This window comes from Neodiprion lecontei, chromosome 5 (assembly GCF_021901455.1).
Source record: "Neodiprion lecontei isolate iyNeoLeco1 chromosome 5, iyNeoLeco1.1, whole genome shotgun sequence".
Taxonomy (NCBI): domain Eukaryota; kingdom Metazoa; phylum Arthropoda; class Insecta; order Hymenoptera; family Diprionidae; genus Neodiprion; species Neodiprion lecontei.
The window spans coordinates 685,712-705,887 of NC_060264.1; the positions used below are offsets into that span (position 1 = coordinate 685,712).

Sequence of the window (20,176 nt, forward strand, 5' to 3'; positions counted from 1 at the left end):
TAATTATGATAAACCTAACCATCACAAAAGGGAGGCCAATGTAATGATTCAAATATAAATGCGCGATGAACACGGCACGAGTGGATTAGGTTAGACCCAGGGAGTGGGGAACCTGGTCACAAATTTGAAAGTAGAAGGGTGGTCTACGTCTCTCCAGGAGGAAGGAGGTGCGGAGGTGTTCCTCTCTGAACTGAAAGAGTAACTGATCGAAAATCGACCATTTAAAAATAATAACGGAAATTTAAACTACGGGGACATACCTGTTAAATTAACAATTAAAACACTCGAAAAGCCAAGCAAATATAAAAAGAGAGACGATAGAACGAGAACATTAAAAGTGCAATAACAAATATAGTGCCTCGACGAAAAACCGTTATTGACAATACATCATAATTTCAACGATATCCACCCATTTTAACAAAATACACTGTTTTAACCATATACACTGATTTTAACAATATACACCGTTTTAACTAAATACCCCGGGAATGAAGGAATGATGAATGAATGAATGAATTTTAAAATTAATGACAGCTCATGTGTAGTAATATTTATAAATAAATTAAAATGGTCACTCTACTAATCATAGTTTGATAAAAGATTGTTAATATAGATTTCGCCTCATTGTTAATTTTCAAATATTATTAAAGGGGGTAGATAAAGATGGAGGAAAAGAGTCAATACCGAAGTGTGCAGGCTATGCGGACGATGGGTCTGATAGAAGGACCACGGCTTATTTCGAGATCGTAAATACACGGTCATACTGTGCAGAGTCTAACGAAATTTGCCGAGAGCTTTGAAAGTTTTATTAGGAAACAATAAAATAGGCCGACCGGGCTACTTCGGAGTTGGCGTATGTGTAGGCGTACGATACATGTGCGTTTATATAAATGTGTAACGTCTGCAGGTCCTTTGTACATTCATCCGCAACATCCAGGACTTCTCGGTCCTCCTCTTTTTCTTTTCCCTCTTCTTCTTCTTGTTTTTCTTCGACTCTTTTGATTTACAATCCAACTTTTATTACGCGCCCCGTTTCGGAAAATAGAGTTACACACGTGCATCGGTACATACCGTATGTATCGTGTATGTATATGTATGTACATGTATGTAATTCTTATACGATTCCCCGTTACGCGTTTTAAACTTCCGACGTCGAGGTATAACGTACATGTTTGTGGAAAGATCGAATTGTCCTTGTGCAAGGTTATTTCTTCGATGAGATTTATCGAGAAGCTATTCCCGATCAATACACTTAATTATTATCTTTATCAGTAATAACTGATCGAGAGTCCTGGAGGAATACGCACGATCTTTACTATATACGGGTATAAAAAAAATCTGTCAGCGTGAATCTGGACGGATTTGACTGTGCGGAATACCCGCCTGTACAAGTATACCTGTCTTGTACGTATAAGGTGTACTGTACAACTCAAGGCGCTCGTTATTTTTTTCTTCAAAAGCAAAATCGAGGATCCTCGACGATCCGCGGGCGGTGCGCGGTTTTCCTTGATTAAGGAAGTCGTCCTTGCGGTCCTCGTCGCGCCGGTCGTCGTTATTATTCGCAATCAGGAACGCGTTTTCTCTTAGCTTTGTTCCCTCCGCGTCGACGGGATGAGAGAAGCGAGAGGAGAGAGGAGAGCGGGAAAAGGCGAAAAACTCATTTCCGCCGTTCCGCATCGAGCCGGGAATTCTCGGGAATTCTCGAGAATTCTCGGGAATATTTCCCGCGGCCGGTGTTCCGCGTCCGTGCGGACGTAAGGAACGGTTAGGAACGGTTCCGACAGCGATACGTCGGCCGCACCTGAAATTCCAGAGCCACCTTAAACGGACTAAGCCACTTTGCGGGATAAATTGGCGCAATTCTGGTTTGGATGGGCAACACGCAGCGTACATACGGAATGGGGCATTCTGACAAATGCGATACATGTACCACTTCTCGGGCCGAGGCTTCATCCCCCAAATGAGCGGAGGGCGAAACGCTCGAAAATGATAGCCACCCATAATGGGGAGGGATTCTGTTCAATTATATCTTACGGCGTTGTTCGCCGTCGCGGTAATGGCGCCGTCAAAACTACGCGGTAAAGCCCTTGTTTTTAGTGAAAAAAAGTGAAAGGAGGCCTTGACGATAAGGTGAAACGGCCACCGACGGTGACAAAGACGAAGAACAAAACAACAGGGGCGAGGAAAGGCGGGGGTTAAGAAGATTCGCCAAATTTTCGTCACACCGATGTAAAGATTACCTTTTTTTCATAAACGAACGCCGAAAGGGAAATGCTTTTATTTATTTTGTTTTTTTGTTTTTTATTTTTTTATCTTTCATTTTACCACTCCTCATCTTCTCTCCTCCTATTTCACACCGTGCGATATATGCGGCATTAAATAATCATAAGAAATTACCCCGTCGACGTACCGCGAGGGCTGAGTTGTGCAGACGTCGGCACGGTGCTTTAAGTAACTCAACGGAGAAATTAAAATTATTATACCTCGGTGCTCAAACGGATTACCGTTCAGGCTGCTTCGTACGATATGCTTCGGGGTGACTGGCTGAAATTAGCCTAACGAATTCCCTCTAACACTCGGGATTCCAACGATGTACGTATAGAGACGTGCGTGGACGATATTGAAAAATAATACATGATGCTGCACGAATTTGAAATATTTAACAGCAGCACTATTGTCGCATGGAAAATACGCAGTACTTGTAAAGCAGTGCGGATGAAACAGCTTTGCGGACGACAGCAAATTTTAATTATCATAGCAACTCGGATCGGCGTTTAGGTAATTCTTGCGATAAAATGACGATCAAACGTTCCCCTTATTCTCTCGATCATCAAAATCGAGCTTCATCAACGCGGAGCAATTAGGGATGTAAGCTCGCGCTTTCGCTCGTACAGAACGCATGATCGATTACGATTAGGCGGAATCGAGCTGTGAACATACCCGCTTAACGTGACCGAGCTTATTTTCTAATTAATCTATTGCAGAGACAGCAGGCAGCCGGTAATTAATTGATTTATCTTTTCGTCGATAAACCCGCAGTGGTATATATGTATATTGTTGTACATACGTACACGTGTGTGTACCAATACGCTAAAAGAAAGTAGCAAACCGTTTGTAAAATCGTGAAATTTCGTTTTAAATTACTAATTGTACCGAAAGGGAAACTACTGCCAAATTTTTACTGTAACTTATATCAAGATTGTAATTTTCGCGCAGCAGTAATAATCGATCTAAGAATCGCCTGTAAGAATCTTGATCTCGATTCCGTGCGAAATTGCAGCTGGTATTGATTTATGAAAGAAAAAAAATAAATTAAATATCGTAATAGTTCCATTAATCCTGCGGCCTTTGACGCTATCGTTGTTGTACTTGGACTCGGACCATTTCGAGAGAGCGTGATTTAAGTGGGACGTTAAATTGCGCTGTTGTGGCCGGTGTAAATCAACAAGTTGATATCTGGCGCCCACCGAGCTCGACCGACCACCGCGTGGGCTATTCCTCGGGAAATATGACACGTACCCTGCAGATTCGCTGGTAACGTCCTAGGAACCGCGTCTTGCAAACCTCGCCGTTCCTTCCCTCGAATGAATATTGAAAAGCCCGGGAAACCGTTCCCTTCAATTTCATCTGCTCCCTTCATTTGCAAATTAAACAAAGTTACTCACGGATTCTCCCTCTCTTTCTCTCTCTCTCTCTCTCTCTATCTATCTATCTATCTATCTATCTATCTATCTATCTTCTCTCTGCCGAAGTCCTACAGAAGCGATGAATTCATCTTCGAGAGTTATTGACCACCGAATCCTCGCCATTTATCTCGCCTTCTTCCCATTAACCCCTAATTCAGGCGACAAGAAAACTGTGAATCTCGTCGCGGAGTTCGAATTTCCATCGACTTTACCCTTTTGTCTGTCGAGTTTTCACTCACCCCTAATTTACCCCTTCAAGCTTGATGACTCGAACCGAGAGGTTATAAATTTTTCCTCAAGATCATTGTTTTCTTACAGTTCGGAAAAATACGCCTTGAATCTCGGATATATATTAATTACCGAAATTTAAATCTGACGATTTTTGTTTATTTGCTTAAACAAACCTCGTGCCGCTTCGAAAAATTGGGTCGAGTTGTCGGCAGTCAACAGGCGTCAAGGGGTTTTTTATATTCGTCGAATATAGGGTAGCTGCACGTCGCGTCGGGGAAAAATTAACGAAAGAAACTGTGCAAGTGAAAAGAGCTGTGACGGAGAAGGATAGGAATGCTCCTACTATCTGGACAGCCGATCGTTCCGCCATCACGACGAACACTCGAACCTCCGCATGACTCGTTAAATCTGCCCGAGAAACTACGACACGGTCGTAAACGGGCAGCCGGAAGCAACCCGCCTTTGTTGCCCCTGGCGAAACCTTCCCCAACTTAATTCATCCCATCGAGGACCGAGTGAGCTGCCTCCGAGTCATAACCCAGAGTATCGGTGTGCGGATTGGCCAAGTAGGCAGCGACACCAGCGGTCAGTCTCCGTAACTCGAGCAAGGAGAATTAAACCATCGATGTTCGCGATTCGATTTCCATACGCGTATTTCTCGTCCCAAGACGAAACCAACCTCAAAATTTTATCCGGTTGGATCGATTATTCTCTTGGATACACCCCGGAACGTTACTAAATATGGAAATATACCGAAATCTCTCGCCAGCTCGTCGATTACTTGTCAATCATCGCTGCTTTAGTCAGTCGAAATATCCGGGATAATAAAAAGAGGTGTATCACTATTTGAAATTTGTCCATCTATCTATCGATCTATTCATCTATCTAACCGTATATCTGTCCATCTGTCCGTCCATCTGTTCCGTATAAGTGGGAAAATTTGACACAGGTCAAATCGATACCAGACAACCATCGCGATTTCTGACACGTCACAGATTAATTGCAAAATATGAATGGACAGGGCGAGTCTGGTGGTTTAAACTGGGTTGAATCGCGGCGTGATCACGCCGATTGGCGTGGGTTGAATTTCACTGAATTTCGGCGAATGCGAATTCCCGTTAACCACGCCGCCTTTGATCGAGAGAAGTAATTGGCGGTGAAAACACTCCGAGAGCTGTATCTGTACGTATAACCTCGAGGAATTTAGAGCTCAGACGAAGCCGCTGTGCAGCAGCACTCTCGGATGCGGATGATGGTTCGACGTTTCCTTCTTGCGGTTAAGCCAGCCGAGCCAACCAAATTGGCGAAAGTTTAACGGGCGGGCGGCTGGCTGTGCACTGGTGTTCGAAATGGGATTTGAGCAGGGGGTTTCTAGCTCGCAAATCGATGCCAAAGCTCCTGGATCGAGAAGAGCGGCCAAAAAGCGCGCCACCGAGCGATCAATACTCCTCTGCATCCTGCACCGCGTTTATGCAGCATCGAATTTGCCCGGCCCCGAAGTCGATCGCGATAGCGAGAGGCCAAGGAGCGGCTGTGGTAACGAGGAAGATTGGCCGACGCACGCGGACCGGCTCGCTGATTGTTCCCTCGTTAGTGCGGATTAATTTGCGATAATGCGAGCTTTCGCTCCGCGCTGATCGCCCTCCATATTACGATTTTCGCGGGTGAATAGCGTGTCGCCCATTTATCCCGCACGCTTTCAAAGCTCTCCGCGCTCCCTCATCAATTAACAGAAATGTAGCGTCTGACGATCTTGAGCCCTTTGTGCTTTCAGTGCAGTTTGAGTTTTCTTTGTTACGTATCGGCTATTTTCTTGCTCAAATCGTGACGTTATTTTTGCGTAAAATCACTCGGAAATCGCATACAATCACTTCAATCCGATCCGGGACAGCCTGAAAATTATTCAAAATCGGTTTCGGACAGCTTGGTATCGCTTGAAGCCACTTTGAAATCGTTTTAAACTCACCCAAACTAGTTTACAGCGATTTGGAAATATCGTTAAATCGTTCGAAGCAGCTCGGAATAAGTTTAGAACTGTTTGAAACTCCTTGAAATTGGTTTAAAACCGTTTGAAATTGCTTGAAACCACTATGAAATTGTTTAAAAGCGTTTGTCAGTCGTTCCATTTGTGAATGGCCTCTCAGTTTCGTCGGTAACAACACCCTAAAACTGAGAAATTTATTTATATTTAGGAAAACTGCCGGCGGGTTGTCCGATGCCGGAAAAGACAGCTGCTTCAGAAAGTTTGAGATCGAAATAAGGGGGGATGGGCGGTTTCTTTTTCGAATTCAGATCAAAGCGCCCGGAATCATCTATTTGTACCGTTTGAATCGCTTTGGCGACATCCCGGTGAAAGGAGAACCTTTTAACACTTTGAATGCTGGGTAAAAGTATGAAGGCGCGTTCTCCTGAGCGTCGTGGCTTTTAGCCTCAAACAGGTTCTATACGAGGCGCTACAATGCCGACGACGGTGCCAGCGGGTCGCCCATTATACTTGAGAGAGAGCTGCGAAGAGGCGGATGTCGTTCGGGGTCTGGGAAGTTCGCGTCGTCGAGAACTTTGCCCTCAGATCTCAAATCAAATGATCCCGACGCCCCTAATGGCGGCCCTCGTAATTCACCGTCGCCTTCTCGAGGGCTGTTTTATCCGAAAATCTTTCCCCACCCGCGACAGATCGGAATTGGACGAAAACCAGCCACTGGGTAAAATCTTTATCACCGACAAACTTTCCAAATATCAGACACATTCGATGAACTGCTTACCCGTAGCACAGATCTGCGAAAAAATATTTCCTCTCAGCTGCGTGATATGTTTTTGGTATATCTTATGTTTTCGAGTCTGTCGAATTCAAAAATGACTTCCATTTCCCTCCATCGCGTACAGTTTTTTTTACAAAATACAAGGTGTTTGCATAAAAAAAACCTGACGTGATCGAATTTTTCGAATACGTTTCCCGGTTTCGGTGAGTAAAAATCTATAAGAAACAGTATAAAAAAACCTGTGCAGTTTTTTGATAACAAACCTGTGTCATTCAAGATAAATATTTTGATACTCAATTCTGACAACATTGTCATGCCGACTTCCACGATTATATATATATTACTGAATTTCCATCTACAAACCTAAACATTAACATCCGTGGACCCGATAAATATTGCAAAAAAATCTACGCCTGTTGACCTAGTTCTTTTTAAATCCGTTCGACAGAGCGACGGCTTTGAGAAACGAGTCGTTGAAGATAAATTCGAGCGGGCTGCTCGGCTGCAGCCCAATTTTCATAAGAGAATTTATTTTATCAGAGCCAGAGACCCGCGCGATATCCTCGCACGCATTTCGCCGACGGTCCAACAGATAGGCAGTAACTCTCCTCCTCGACGAAGGGGGGAAACTGCCGGCTCAGCAGGACGCTCCAGGCTCCATCTTCTCACAACGAAAAGCCGGACCACGCGCGCCAGCTGCGTTCATTCCTGTGAAAAAGCTCTGAAATATCCGAGCTTATTCCCCTCCTCGCAAAATTTTTCTTTTTCTTTCTTCTTTTCTTTTCTGCTTGTGTTTTTTCTTTTTTTTTTTTTAACACCCTAGCTCCTTAAATTATCCGTATATAGTTAGGGTATAACCGCGTCGCGATATCACAGCTGACGCCCCCACATACACTCTATCACTGTTCGCAAGCAGTGAAGTAACAGCGGGGCTAATTGATTCCAGGGTGCGGAAAAGGACGAGGACCGGATTCAGCGAATTTAAATATAAGCGAAGGATAATCCCACCGCGTTTGCGGTTTTTTATTTCTCGACTGGCGACGGCCCGGGTACCGTCATTCATTAGGAAAGGAAAAATAAAGAGAAAGATAAAGAGAGCGAGAGCGAGAGGAGAGGAGATACGGAGTGAAATTTTCCCCCTACAGCAGGAAATATAATACCTACCCTGCACACCGTCCCGTATTAAAATATTCAAATTTTTCACTCACTCACTCACTCTCTTTCTCCTTTTTTCATCTTCCTTTCCCATGACTCAGGCCCGCGGGCTTTTTAATCTCTGCGATCCCTCGGTACCGATGTTATTAAGTCGCGAGAATTGAATTGGCCTGCGCGGTCCCTCCGCAGATCCGAAAGGTAGAGAATACGGGAACCGGTCGCCCTCTTCAATCAGTAAAAAAAAAAAAAAAGAAAATTTTCTACACAGGAAGGAATCGTCGCTACATCACTCGCGAATTTCTTTCGCCAACCGCGATGATCGCAAGTTGCATTTCACCATTCTGAGCCGGACCTAACCGACGAGGATAATTCATGCGCCAACGAGTTGAGTGGGAATTTCCTGAAATCGGAAACCTCATTCTGGGATGCGAATGTCTGGGATAAGGAGAAGCCAGAAGAGGAGCAGACGCGAACTCTCATATGCATCGATTCTTCGCATCCGCAATTCCGAGTCAGTTCATGCAGCACGTTGCACAGTCTTCGGTTACGGCTGTGTCGACGGTATGGAGAGAATTCAATAGAGGCTAAGAGGGGCTCGTAAGAACCGATGCTGATTGGCTCTCGCGAGCCAGATAACGTGCAGTAAGGATTTTACGGGGTTCGTGGATACCCACTCAGCTCTGCGAAACCAGATACCACTGTGAGACGACCGCCTCATATTCTTCCTTGACCGACTTACAAGCCCCCTGATCAAATCAAGCCAATATACCTACCTACCAGTATCAAAAACTACGTGCCAAACTCGGTCGACCCTCGTATACTAATATCTCGGAATTGCTTGCCGTGAAATGAGTTACCCGGAAGTCTGATTGGGAAAAAAATAGACGCTCTGTATCATACTCGTTTCTCGATGATTCCAACTGACGGACGGAAACTGTTACGAACCTGTTTTTTGGGGCTCTAGGATAGACGGATGCATCATTTGTGGACATTTCGCGATCTTTGATCAGCCATCTAAAGCGGTTCGATTGCTTTCAGCACTACAAATCTATTCAATTATTAAATAAATCGCAACAAAAATATAACTAACGATAAGTATTGAACATAAATTCTTTATACCGATCAATTAATTGAAAATCTAATCTTCACCATGGTCAAAGCTAACCAAACACTCTTGTAACGCTTGTGGCCAGGCTCACTTTATCCACATACCTCTGTAATGGATGCAGCTACAAGTGGATTATTTGATGGGACCAAGGTGGCCAAAAATGATACATATCTACACTCTGTATTTCCAAAAAATTGTGAAGATCAAAGAGTCCCTCGTTTTCAATTCATTCATTGTTCTTCGTGTTCCGATTTACGGGATACGTGATACTCATTCGCTCATCCATTCATCGGTAGCACCGTCATTCTTTTCCAAAAAGGAGGACGTTTTGGCGATTAAATCGCCGGGGTGTCGACTTCTCGATCGAGATTCAAAGACTACGGTGCAAATACCTTAAAACGTATGATGAGGTAGATGAATCACCACTTACCGAGAGGAGTTTGAGTCGGTCGAAGTCTCAAGGAAGAGAGTTGGGGTAGAAAGGGGGAGGGATGAGGCTGACAAGAACCTCACCGGCATCTCGGAAGGAGTTTCTGGGGTCAGAGAGAAGGGGTCTAGGAGGCTATAAATTACATAAATTAAGTAACTCCCGCCACTCTCACTACGGCGAGCATCTTACGTCGTGCCAACTTTATAACTTAATCACTGTACCGTTCACTCCGGGGGACAGAGAGCCGGGTGCCGAGGGCAGCTGCCCGGATAGAGAGAGAAGGCAAATACCCTCTGAATAATGTACCGAAGGGGTTGCGCCTCATTTGTTTCACTAGCTAAGGTATTCCCGAAACATGACAGAAGCTGGGGGTGCAGCCTCCGGTTCGACTCCTCGAGCTCCGTTTTGCACCCCGGTAAACTCCTCTCCTCTTTTAATACCGTTTTCGTTTCTCCCTCAACTTAATCATCAGGAATCAAGAAATATTAAAAAGTTCCTCCCGACCCCGGGAAGCTCTGCGCCGCAGGCGCGATTTTAATCCCCGTCTCGGTTCTTGATTTTTCGCTGCCCAAAATGTCCCCCGACTTGTGAATCCAAGCTGATGTCGTTCCGGATAAACGAGAGTTAGTGCTTCCGGCTTCCGGGCATGGAGCTCGATAGCCGCTGTACCATAACCACGGTAAAATACTCGGCAACTCACTCCGTGCTCTCTTCTCTGTTTCAGGATTCGGCTTCGTCACGTTTCAGAGCGAGGACGTCGTCGACAAGGTCTGCGAAATCCACTTCCACGAGATCAACAACAAAATGGTAGGTGTCGAACCGTTTTATCCACGTCGGTACGGAACCCTTTCTCTGCACCCTGCGACCGACTATGCGAGATCTATCAAACCAAGTTCTGCTATTTGCACACCAGCTGTGCAGTGGAAGGCGTTAATTTTTATGACAGTATAGAAGGGTTCTTAATTAACTCGCTGTTTGCATTTGACACACACCGGGCTCACCTTGTTCCCTCTGCCCTACCTGCGACCCTTTCCATCCCCTTTTTGGATCTCCTCTACCCTCTTCTTTACCCTGGGTCCTTTTGATCCGTGGGCTTCTGATCACCAGGAGTTCTTTTTGGGAAGATTAGTGACGTTGTTATGCAGATGACTGACGATTAGCTCAGTTGTTTGTTATACTTGTACCTGCTTCACGCAGTTGATGTTCATGATTAACCCTACCATTTAGACAATGTCTTGAAAATTTTATGGATAAGATAGGTATTGTGTGTTCGGTACATTACTAACTTTTATTTCATATTGTTCTGCAATTGGCAAATTCGAAGTTTCTGTTTCATTTCGTTGGATTGGCGGAAATATGAGAAGTACGGACACCCGATGTACCTTAATGATCTTCGAGTAATCGGGAAAATCAGTTTCCATTCGGAATACAAGTTTACGAGAAGAGGGACCAACCACCTTTCCGTTACTTATGTACCCGACGTATATAATACTTCTTCAAATTCATTATTGGTATATACATTATTGAAAACGTCCGATTGGTTCGAAGATCAGAATCGAACTGATGAAGTGGTTCCCCTCCCTTTCCCGGTTCTTTCATCAACATCTTTATACGCCCACACTTCTTCACTAGCACTCTCTGGATGATTAAACGTGGTTATTATCAAGCGGAAATGTGAAATGGGACAAGGCATTCTCGTTCATTCAGCAATTTCCAAGTCAAATCTTAAGTAAATCACTTCTCAGATTCAAAGAATCACCTGCAGAGGCGGGGTAAGTGCGAACCAGAGGAGCAATTCGTTCTTCCGGTGACACGGTATCACCTGTAAATGCGTAAAGATAAATTCCGCAGCGAAAATTGTCAATTCTAGAATCTTGTTCAACGGAGTCTGAAATTCTCCACATAATTTATATCATTTACATCTACCGCAATATACACAGACGTACTGTTTATCTTGAAAAAAATGTTTAAAGTACACGCAGCGCATATTCAGAAGAATCAAAAAAGATGACTCTCATGTTTAGCCCTTCAGAAATATTTTTCCCCTGGTGTTTGTACGGGTAAGATGTGCGTTGAGGAATAACCGAAATATTTGTCAGGAAAGGGGAATCCAAGGAGGAGGGGAAGGGAATGAAGAGGAATCGGGGTGATCCGAGTGACGCGTTGTGTTTCAGGTTGAGTGCAAGAAGGCGCAGCCGAAAGAAGTGATGCTACCAGCGAACCTGGCCAAGACGCGGGCGGCAGGTCGAGGCGCTTACGGTGAGTTGGTGATGGTCGCGACTCCCCCCTCGACTTACCGGTACGCGCCGTACCCCCTCCCCTCAGCGGCGACGGCGGCCGCAGCGGCGCACGCAGCTGCAGCCGCGAGCGCCGCCACCCCCCACCACTTGTTGGGCCCAATAGTGGCCAGTTCGCCCACAGCCACGTACCAGTACGCAGCGGCCCCGGCAGCCGCAGCCGCAGCGGCCGCCGCGGTCTACGACGTGAAGCGGGCCCTCGCCGCGGCCGCGTATCGGCCGCATCACCCCGCCGCGGCCGCGGCCGCAGCCGCCGCCGCCGCCGCGGCCGCTCCGCGTGCCGCAACCCTCACTTACTCCATGAGCGACCTGCTCGGCGTCCAGGGTCTCGACATGGGCCCGATGTACCATCCGATCCCGACTATCGGCCTATGACCCACGATACTGACGCCCCTCTCTCGACCTCAGTAAACGCGCTTATGCTCATCTCATTTTTCTTTCGTTTATGATTTCGATCCATCTTGAATCGTTATCTTTTTCGATAATATCATTTCACTTTCATTTCCGACACCAATCCTTCATCGGAAACGGCTGACGTGGATATATTTACGCAACAGACGGAACTAAACTGCTTTTCGTCGGTTTGTTTGACCGTAAATAAATCGGTGGCACTTTGCAAGTGGCGCCACCTTCGAGATAACCACGCGTGACGTCATTTGTCTCCGACCAATCGGCCTCGTTACGGGGAAAAACGCGGGAAAGGTTTCCAAATTCAATTTTTCACTATCAAATAAGACGATACAGAATATAGAAATTTGGTGAAAAGTCGAGCTGTTATCTTCCGTTGAAGCCTCTTTATTCCGCCATTGCAACCCCGTTACAGTATAGAGTAGCCCGTCATATGAAATAACGAAAAAAAAAAAAAAAATCAAACAAAGAAACAAAAACGTCGTTCGGTTACATATCAGCAGTGCAATAACGGTGCGATCGTCGCGTGATGATGATTGCACTGTAAGCGTAATACAATGTCATATCTTTTTTGAGTTGTTTTTAGTAGGTTAACTGATTACGCAATCGGATAAACTAATAAATAATGAGACCACTTGACAGGCTCAGTTCAGGAACACTGTGATCGTAGACTGGTAGATATTAGAAATATGTAGTTCAGTTTCGTATGCCCATTTAGGGTCTTGATAGATATACATGTGTAATAAAACTTGGTAGATTACCGACGGGGCCTCATTTTCAAATTAGCTGTGAGAGAGAACATTTTCAAACTGTAGGTATGTACAGCAATAATCTTTATGCAAAGACTGCAGTAGTGTGCTAAATTATCGTGGTTAGGAAAGTGGAGCAAAAAAAATTTTTAAAAGTAGGTAAATCCTGATTATATAAACTGTGTAGCAGCGCAGTCGCAGGTATTAGACAATAAACAAAGTGTTCAGTGAAAATACGAGTGTAGATTATCAGTTCAAAGAGAATATTAATAATATTCTCAATGCTCAATACCGTAAACGCGACGTCAATATTACAGCTGCAGCGATCAAGCGATAGGCAAGTTACGAAGGTATCACATTTCGCTTCATTGATCTCTGAACTTCGGAGGGCGGGAAACTTTCTCAATTGATCTTTATACTCGCGGTATCGTTCCTATAAATTTTTTCTCTCAATAAATCTATAACACCGGCTTATACTACTCGCTGCCGGAATAAACTGTACTACGGTTGGATGATGCTTAGGTACTCCAATACTTTCGCAAGTTGCAATAGTTTTGTGAAATCAAAGATTACAGTGTGAATAGTGCAAAGTGAATCACCGAGGGTTCGATTGCCGAGATTATGTTCCTATTACACTATTACGTATAATTAGTTGCTAGTTCGTAGACGTGAATTAATCGACCAAGTTTCCTCGTCCTTCACGATCAGCGCGGCCAAGAGCAGATAAACTGATATGAAAAATTTCGGCAAGTTTGACGAAGCCGCGGGTCTAACGTCCAACGCAACATAGAAACTTTCAATCCAACGACCAAGTCCGATTAAAGAGCGAACCGCGCCTTCGTAATCGGACGCTGCAGCGATTAGTTTCTTTAGCATTGATAGTTGTTATTGATGAGAATAGGAATAAGTCGAATAGAATTACCGTAGAATTCGTACCGACGATCTTCGAAAGTTCAATGCAACACTCAAACGAAAACTAATTCCACTCTGTCGCGGACTGGCAACTTGCAGATTACTCGAGATCCTACAAGTTAAAAATTTTTACAGATTTCGGACGACTTCATTAATTCGGGCAAAAGTATACCTACCTTATCATTCGCGATGTTGTTAGAATTTCTTGCCTTTTATTATTATTATTATTATTATCATCGTCATCGTAATTATTCATCTTGCATCGGTGTAAAAGGCGTTGCGAAAAGGACGTCGAGCGGCGATCGTGAACGTGGAGAGTGATTTGAAAATGGAAAGGAGAGAAAATATATACCAGATATGGTGATAATAATGGGCGGCGACTTGCTGAACATTTTTTTGCGCTCTAAATCAGTATTATTGTTGTTTTTATTGTTTTCATTCGACGTGAAACTATAAATATGTTGGTGAAATTAATTGCTATAAAATAATATGGACGAGGCGCAGAAAGATTTTATGCAAATTTTACGAGGCACAGATTTTACGGCTATAATAACGTAAAGTTTGATGAGGAAATTTTTCCAAACAATATTTTCCATAACTTCATGAAATTTCATAATAGCTCGGAGAAATTAGACGCGTGTGCAGTGTCGTAAACTGTTTTTACGTACTCTAGAGTATATATATATATTTACAAAAAAATAGATGCGTATATATATATATATATATATATATATATATATATATGCGCATCATGCAAAAGAGAATTTGATAAAATGACGAGGCGAAAAATGCTGACTATTATCAAAAACGTATGTTATATAATCGACAGTGTTTGACGATCATATTGACGATATTCAAGTATAGTTGAAAAGAAAGGAGAAAAAAAATTAATAAAAATAATATATATATACATATAAATGAACGTATATTTTTACAGCCGCATAATTAACTAGTCGTGTAATAGAATTACATATCGAGAGCCAATACATAATATAATACATAATATCACTAGGCATATAGGCGAATATTTTGAAATTTAGTTTACCGATATTAGGCAAATCCGCAGTCTTAGGTTTTCTTAGTTAGAAATAATAATTTTGACAACTACTAAAGTATTATACATTGATATATACATTCCTATCTTTTGAGATAGTAATAGCGTTGAGATATTTAATCAATATTATCATTATTATTATTATTATTATTATTATTATTATTACGTTAGTTTAGAATATATATTTTTGTGGCGCCATTCTTCGTGGAGGAAGAAATTTTGAACCGCAACTCGTGCCGTAGCAGTATATAGAAGTGAAACGCTTGAAAGAGCTCTGGAAAATTTCACTCTCCAATTTTTAGAACACAATTTGATACATGTGTAAAAATGGCCTCGCGATACACGCATACATTAGCATCATCCACGAAGAATTGACCATAGCGGCTGTACCAAACCTATATAAAAAAAAAAAAAAAAAAAAGAAAAAAGAAAAAAAAAATACCTACAAGCTATATTATTATACGTCTAGTACTACATGTATATGTACCATAGGTATCTATATACTTAATATTTATATATATATGTACTTGTCATAAACAAATAGCATTATCGTTAACACTTCTATTAAGCCATATATGAATAGTAATGTCTTAATAATTTGTCTGTATATATGTACATACATATATATACATATATATATGTGTGTGTGTGTGTGCGCGCGTATGTGTATATACGTATGCATATATAAATTATGTGTGTATGCATGTATATATACGCGTATATGTACAAATACATATATATATATGTATATATATGTGTGTATACGTCAGACGTGTGTCCTAGAAAAAGAAAGTACGTACATACCTACCCACCATAGCTACTACTTTGCCCGAGTGGCGCCTACTATTTCTCTTTTCGTAAGTAGAACAAACAACTCACCCCCTCTCTAAGAATCTAACTACTTATCGTTAGGTAGCTGATACATACATATATACTTGTATCGACAGATTGATCTTAATAATCGTTAGATACAATTTATTATAGGTATATGTGTACATGCATATATAACGTTACAATATAGTTGTGCTTTGGGGCGGATTTTGGTTTGAAACTGTTAATGAAACAGTGAATCGTTTGAATGGAGTAACGAATGGAAAAGAAAAGAAATTTTTCAAAAAATTTCACATCAAACGCTCGGTTGGAACGTGCGCGTGTATAAATTCAAGTGTCAAAATATTTGCCAAACAAACAAACAAGGAAACTGACAAGAAAAAAATTAAATGAAAAATTAACTAAGATTATTGCCACATCGAATTTCATTACATTATCGCATATATCATATGTCATATGAATATATATATATTTGTGAATAATGTCTATAATATATATACATATAATAATCGCATATCATTTGTATTCTTTGTTTATATTAACGTATCCTATTAATATACATATACATATACAACGTATTTACGACACTTACCAGAAAGTATATATACACACACCCACGTACACACAAATATGCCATACGTATACACATATATAATGAATGAAATACGGTTAATAAATGTAAAAGCAAGTCTAAAAAAAAAAGGAAAAAAAAAACGGTATTGTTTATTGTATTAACGTGATTCTTATGCTCGCAAACGATGAGATGAAAAAGAAAAGAAAAAAAGTAACAGAGAAAAAAAGATTACACAAACAGAATCAAAACCAGCCCATCTAGAGACTAGGTACGAAATTAATAATATACTATTGATACATACATATATGCACATATATCACGTATATATGTGTGTATATCGGTGTATTATACAATATACATATATATCGCTAGAATAAATCGATTGATCTATACATAGTCATCTTGATAAGTAAATGTGAAATACTTATATTACGAATAAATAACTTAGCGCTAGATTAATCACGTAGTGCAGCAGTAGCTTGTGATCGGTGTTTTTATTAATATTGTATCATATATAATTTACGTGTCGTAGAAAACGGTCCGCATTCTCCCTCTCTCTCTCTCTCTCTCTCTCTTTCTCTCTCACCTGCACAAACAAAAAAATTAACAAAGAAATGTAATTTTCGAAAAAAAGTATCGATCATTCGGTCCTTGCACAATTATTTACTACGAGGTAACGGCGTACAGTAGATCTCCGTTTCTTTTCCCCCGACTTCCGGTGGCCGGATGTAAGCAAGAAATCGGGGAGGGGATGAGCCGACTTCCGATGTCGTCTACGGGACGGCCTGCAGCAGCGCTCGGGGTTCTACTGTGCAAGTTGACCGAAATAAGAAAGTGCTCTGTCTTTGTGAAAAATTTGTGCGCTAAAAAAAAAAATAAAAAAAAAACAACAGAGGGACAGTGCGAACTCGTGTATAGAAGAATATTACATACACATAATATTGTTATTTAAGTGCAATAGTGGGAATAGAAAGTTATATACATATATATATCATCCTCTAATTGTATAAATCTATAATCAATCGGATAATTAATGGCTATTAATAACCATAGATAGATAGGGGCAGTTTAATTTTTGGTAGCTTTGAAATATATACATATATATATTTATTACACGGTCGCGTAGCATATAGTAAATTATATACATATATATCTAGTCAAAGTATAGTCAAGCGTTAGTCAAAACGATAGTCAAATTAGATGTGTGGTTTTTATTAGTATAAAATTATGAAATTTCATGGATGCCTTTCTTGTTTACAAAAACTTAGTGCTTCACATACATACATACATACATATATATATACATATATATATATATATGTGTCTTATTTTCTTCTTCTTCTTCTTCTCCTTCTTCTTCTTTACATTTTTCTTTCTTTCTTTTCTCTGAAAAAAAGAAAAAGAAAAAAAAATAACTTTGCTCTTCTGTTCTCAGTTTTTGTTATATATATATACATATATATATGTATGTATATTTTTTTTTCCCTACTTTATAACACATAATAACTTTAACTCTCACTTAACTCTCGCTTCATACGAACACGTTTTTGTTTCGTTGATTGCAAAAAAAAAAAGAAAAGAAACAAAGAGCAAAGGAAAAAAATGACCGAATTTCCGCAACGATTTACAAATTCGTAGTTAGGTGTACTTAAGCACAAATTGTATGTTATACCGGTGTGGTGATAAAGTTGTATGTATATGCTGATATGCAGATCGTGCGGTAACTCGTTGCAGAAATTTACCAAGTTCGAAAGTTACTATACATACATAATATCCTTGATACATACTTCCTCTGGTTATACTAACACAAAACTTATACACGGGGATTATGGTTGAAACATTATTAATTTGCTTGTTTTTCCTTATAGATTTTATGTGGTCCCTGGGAGCATTACCTGACGGTGAGTTTGCCAAACTGCTATATCATATACACACATAAGTATATTTATTCACAACCTTGACGCATTTCACCAATACAGCATCCTCACTCGTCATCTTCGTTCGTCCGCGTTAATTGTACATACAACGTATAAATACGTGTATATCGCATGGAACGTGACTGTGACTCACCCCCGATTCGAGTGCGCCACTTTTAAATCCCCGTCGAACATTCGAATGCTTTTTATCAAGCGCGTCGTGCTGTTTAAGGGGAGGTGAATTTCTTCAGAGCTGTGCGTCAAGCATTGAAATTTGATTTACAATATCAAGGGGATTTTCAAGTCCCCTCTGAACAGCAATTGCCGTCGGTACGGAAGTTTCGCATCTTGAATAACCAACGATTCCACCGCTGAAGAATAATACGGTTTTGTTGTGTTCTTTGTTTTTATTTATTTATTTATTTATTTATTTATTTTTTTTTCCGCACTTTAAAACTCGAAAAATGGTCTAGAATCGTTCAACTTAATTTATATACTCGCGATACTGAAAATGACGTCTTCACGATGAATTTACAATCGATACACATTCCGCTGTAAAAGTCATACTTATTTTTAGGAGTTTTTTTTTTTTTTTTGTTCCTTTAAAGAAAATAAAAACACCGAGCAACTTGATTTCACAAATGTTGGAAAATGTGTACCTCACGAGGTAATTTCCGTGTAGTGATAGAAGCATTTTCCGTCTGTTCGCAGGTTTCCCGGCGGCAGCGTACGCGGCGTACGCGGCAGGGCGCAGCTACTCAGGATACCCTAGTTTCGGTCTCCCCTACCCAACAGGTAACCACCTTAGCCTTAACCACCTTAACCACCTTAACCACCTTAACCTTAACGGAGCCCACGTGGCGCCCCTGAGCCTGAATTTGAACCACATACACGCGAACTTGAACCCGCCGCCCCCAACGCCCCACAATCCCGCCCCCGCCGCCGCAGCCGCAGCTGCAACGGCAACGGCGCTATTTTACCACCCAAATTTGGACCTGTACAACGCCATGCCTCTGTGAACTAACACGCGCGCTAACAAACGCCATCCCCTTGCTCACAATCAGTCTGTCTTCGCTTTTGCGTACTTGTCTTTATCTTCGTCTTCGTCGTTTTTGCCTCCCCATATTTTTGTCACTCGCCCGTTTCACGGTTCAATATCGCGGGTGCGCGAGAAGCGATTTTTTGCAGGTAAAAAGCAGTATCGTTAAAAAAAAAAAAAAGATAAGAAAAAAAATAAGTCATTCTCCGTTCCACTCCCCGACATTCACCATGGAAACAGTCAAAATGTACAGTGTGGAAAAAACGAGATATTCGTGTGTTTTCCAGCTGCATCGATCTGCAATTTTCCAACTTTAATATCGCCCCAATCGTTGTACGGAAAAGAAGAACTCTGCGTGCGATCCTTTCATATTTTATACGTGATAAATGCTAGTACGTCGACGCTCGCAACTGGACGTGACGTTCTTCGCGAAACTATGGGAATGAGCGACAGCGAAAGCCAATGATCGAAACCCTTCTCTGTTGATCTGTCAGTATCTAAATTTTGTAAATTTGTCCAACGCACTTTCCCAACTTTTGCGAGACTACGGAAAGAAATTCGTCCGCCTTTTCGTTCTCCGTACCTGAGTGGCGAAGAGTCGTATCTTGGCGCACCGTAAGACACGCGTTGTTTACTTCCACAATCTTCGTCGGAGCGTTATTATCACGGCGTAATATCGAGGCTGTTACAAGCTGATCAGACCCAAGTCGCTGAGCCGAGTGCCGAAATCTTGTATTTGTTTACATTCCTCTTCGCTCGTCCGAGAAATCGGCGCTTGCCAAATTCGGATCAAGAAATTCAGTCTTGAGCGAACCGCGAAGCGAGCAACAGCTGCTCACCGTAACTCCGTAATTCGTAGTTGATCGAACCAAAGTGTGACAGTGCTTGAAGTGGAAACCCTTTCGCCGGCCGCGTGGTTTTTTTTACCGACGTTGACGGTCAGCATGGACGATTTCGTCCTGGGCTCTTTTCTCCCACTCGGAGCTTTTCAAAAATTTGCGAAAAATTCAGGTAATCAGTTTCAGGT

General features: G+C 41.8%; 1 protein-coding gene across 15 annotated transcripts in view; it reads left to right on the top strand.

Moving 5' to 3' along the window:
- Positions 1–20,176, top strand: part of LOC107222160 (RNA-binding protein Musashi homolog Rbp6) — a 411,438-nt gene that overhangs the window by 358,070 nt on the left and 33,192 nt on the right. For all 15 annotated transcript variants that reach the window (XR_006904484.1, XR_006904485.1, XM_015661398.2 and 12 more), the window contains 4 exons: positions 10,094–10,176; positions 11,544–11,628; positions 18,063–18,095; positions 18,822–18,905. Coding sequence is in view for 13 of the 15 variants with exons in the window: in XM_015661398.2 (XP_015516884.2) it covers positions 10,094–10,176; positions 11,544–11,628; positions 18,063–18,095; positions 18,822–18,905 (285 nt within the window). In the remaining 2 variants the exon portion in view is untranslated. The remainder of the gene's footprint in view (positions 1–10,093; positions 10,177–11,543; positions 11,629–18,062; positions 18,096–18,821; positions 18,906–20,176) is intronic.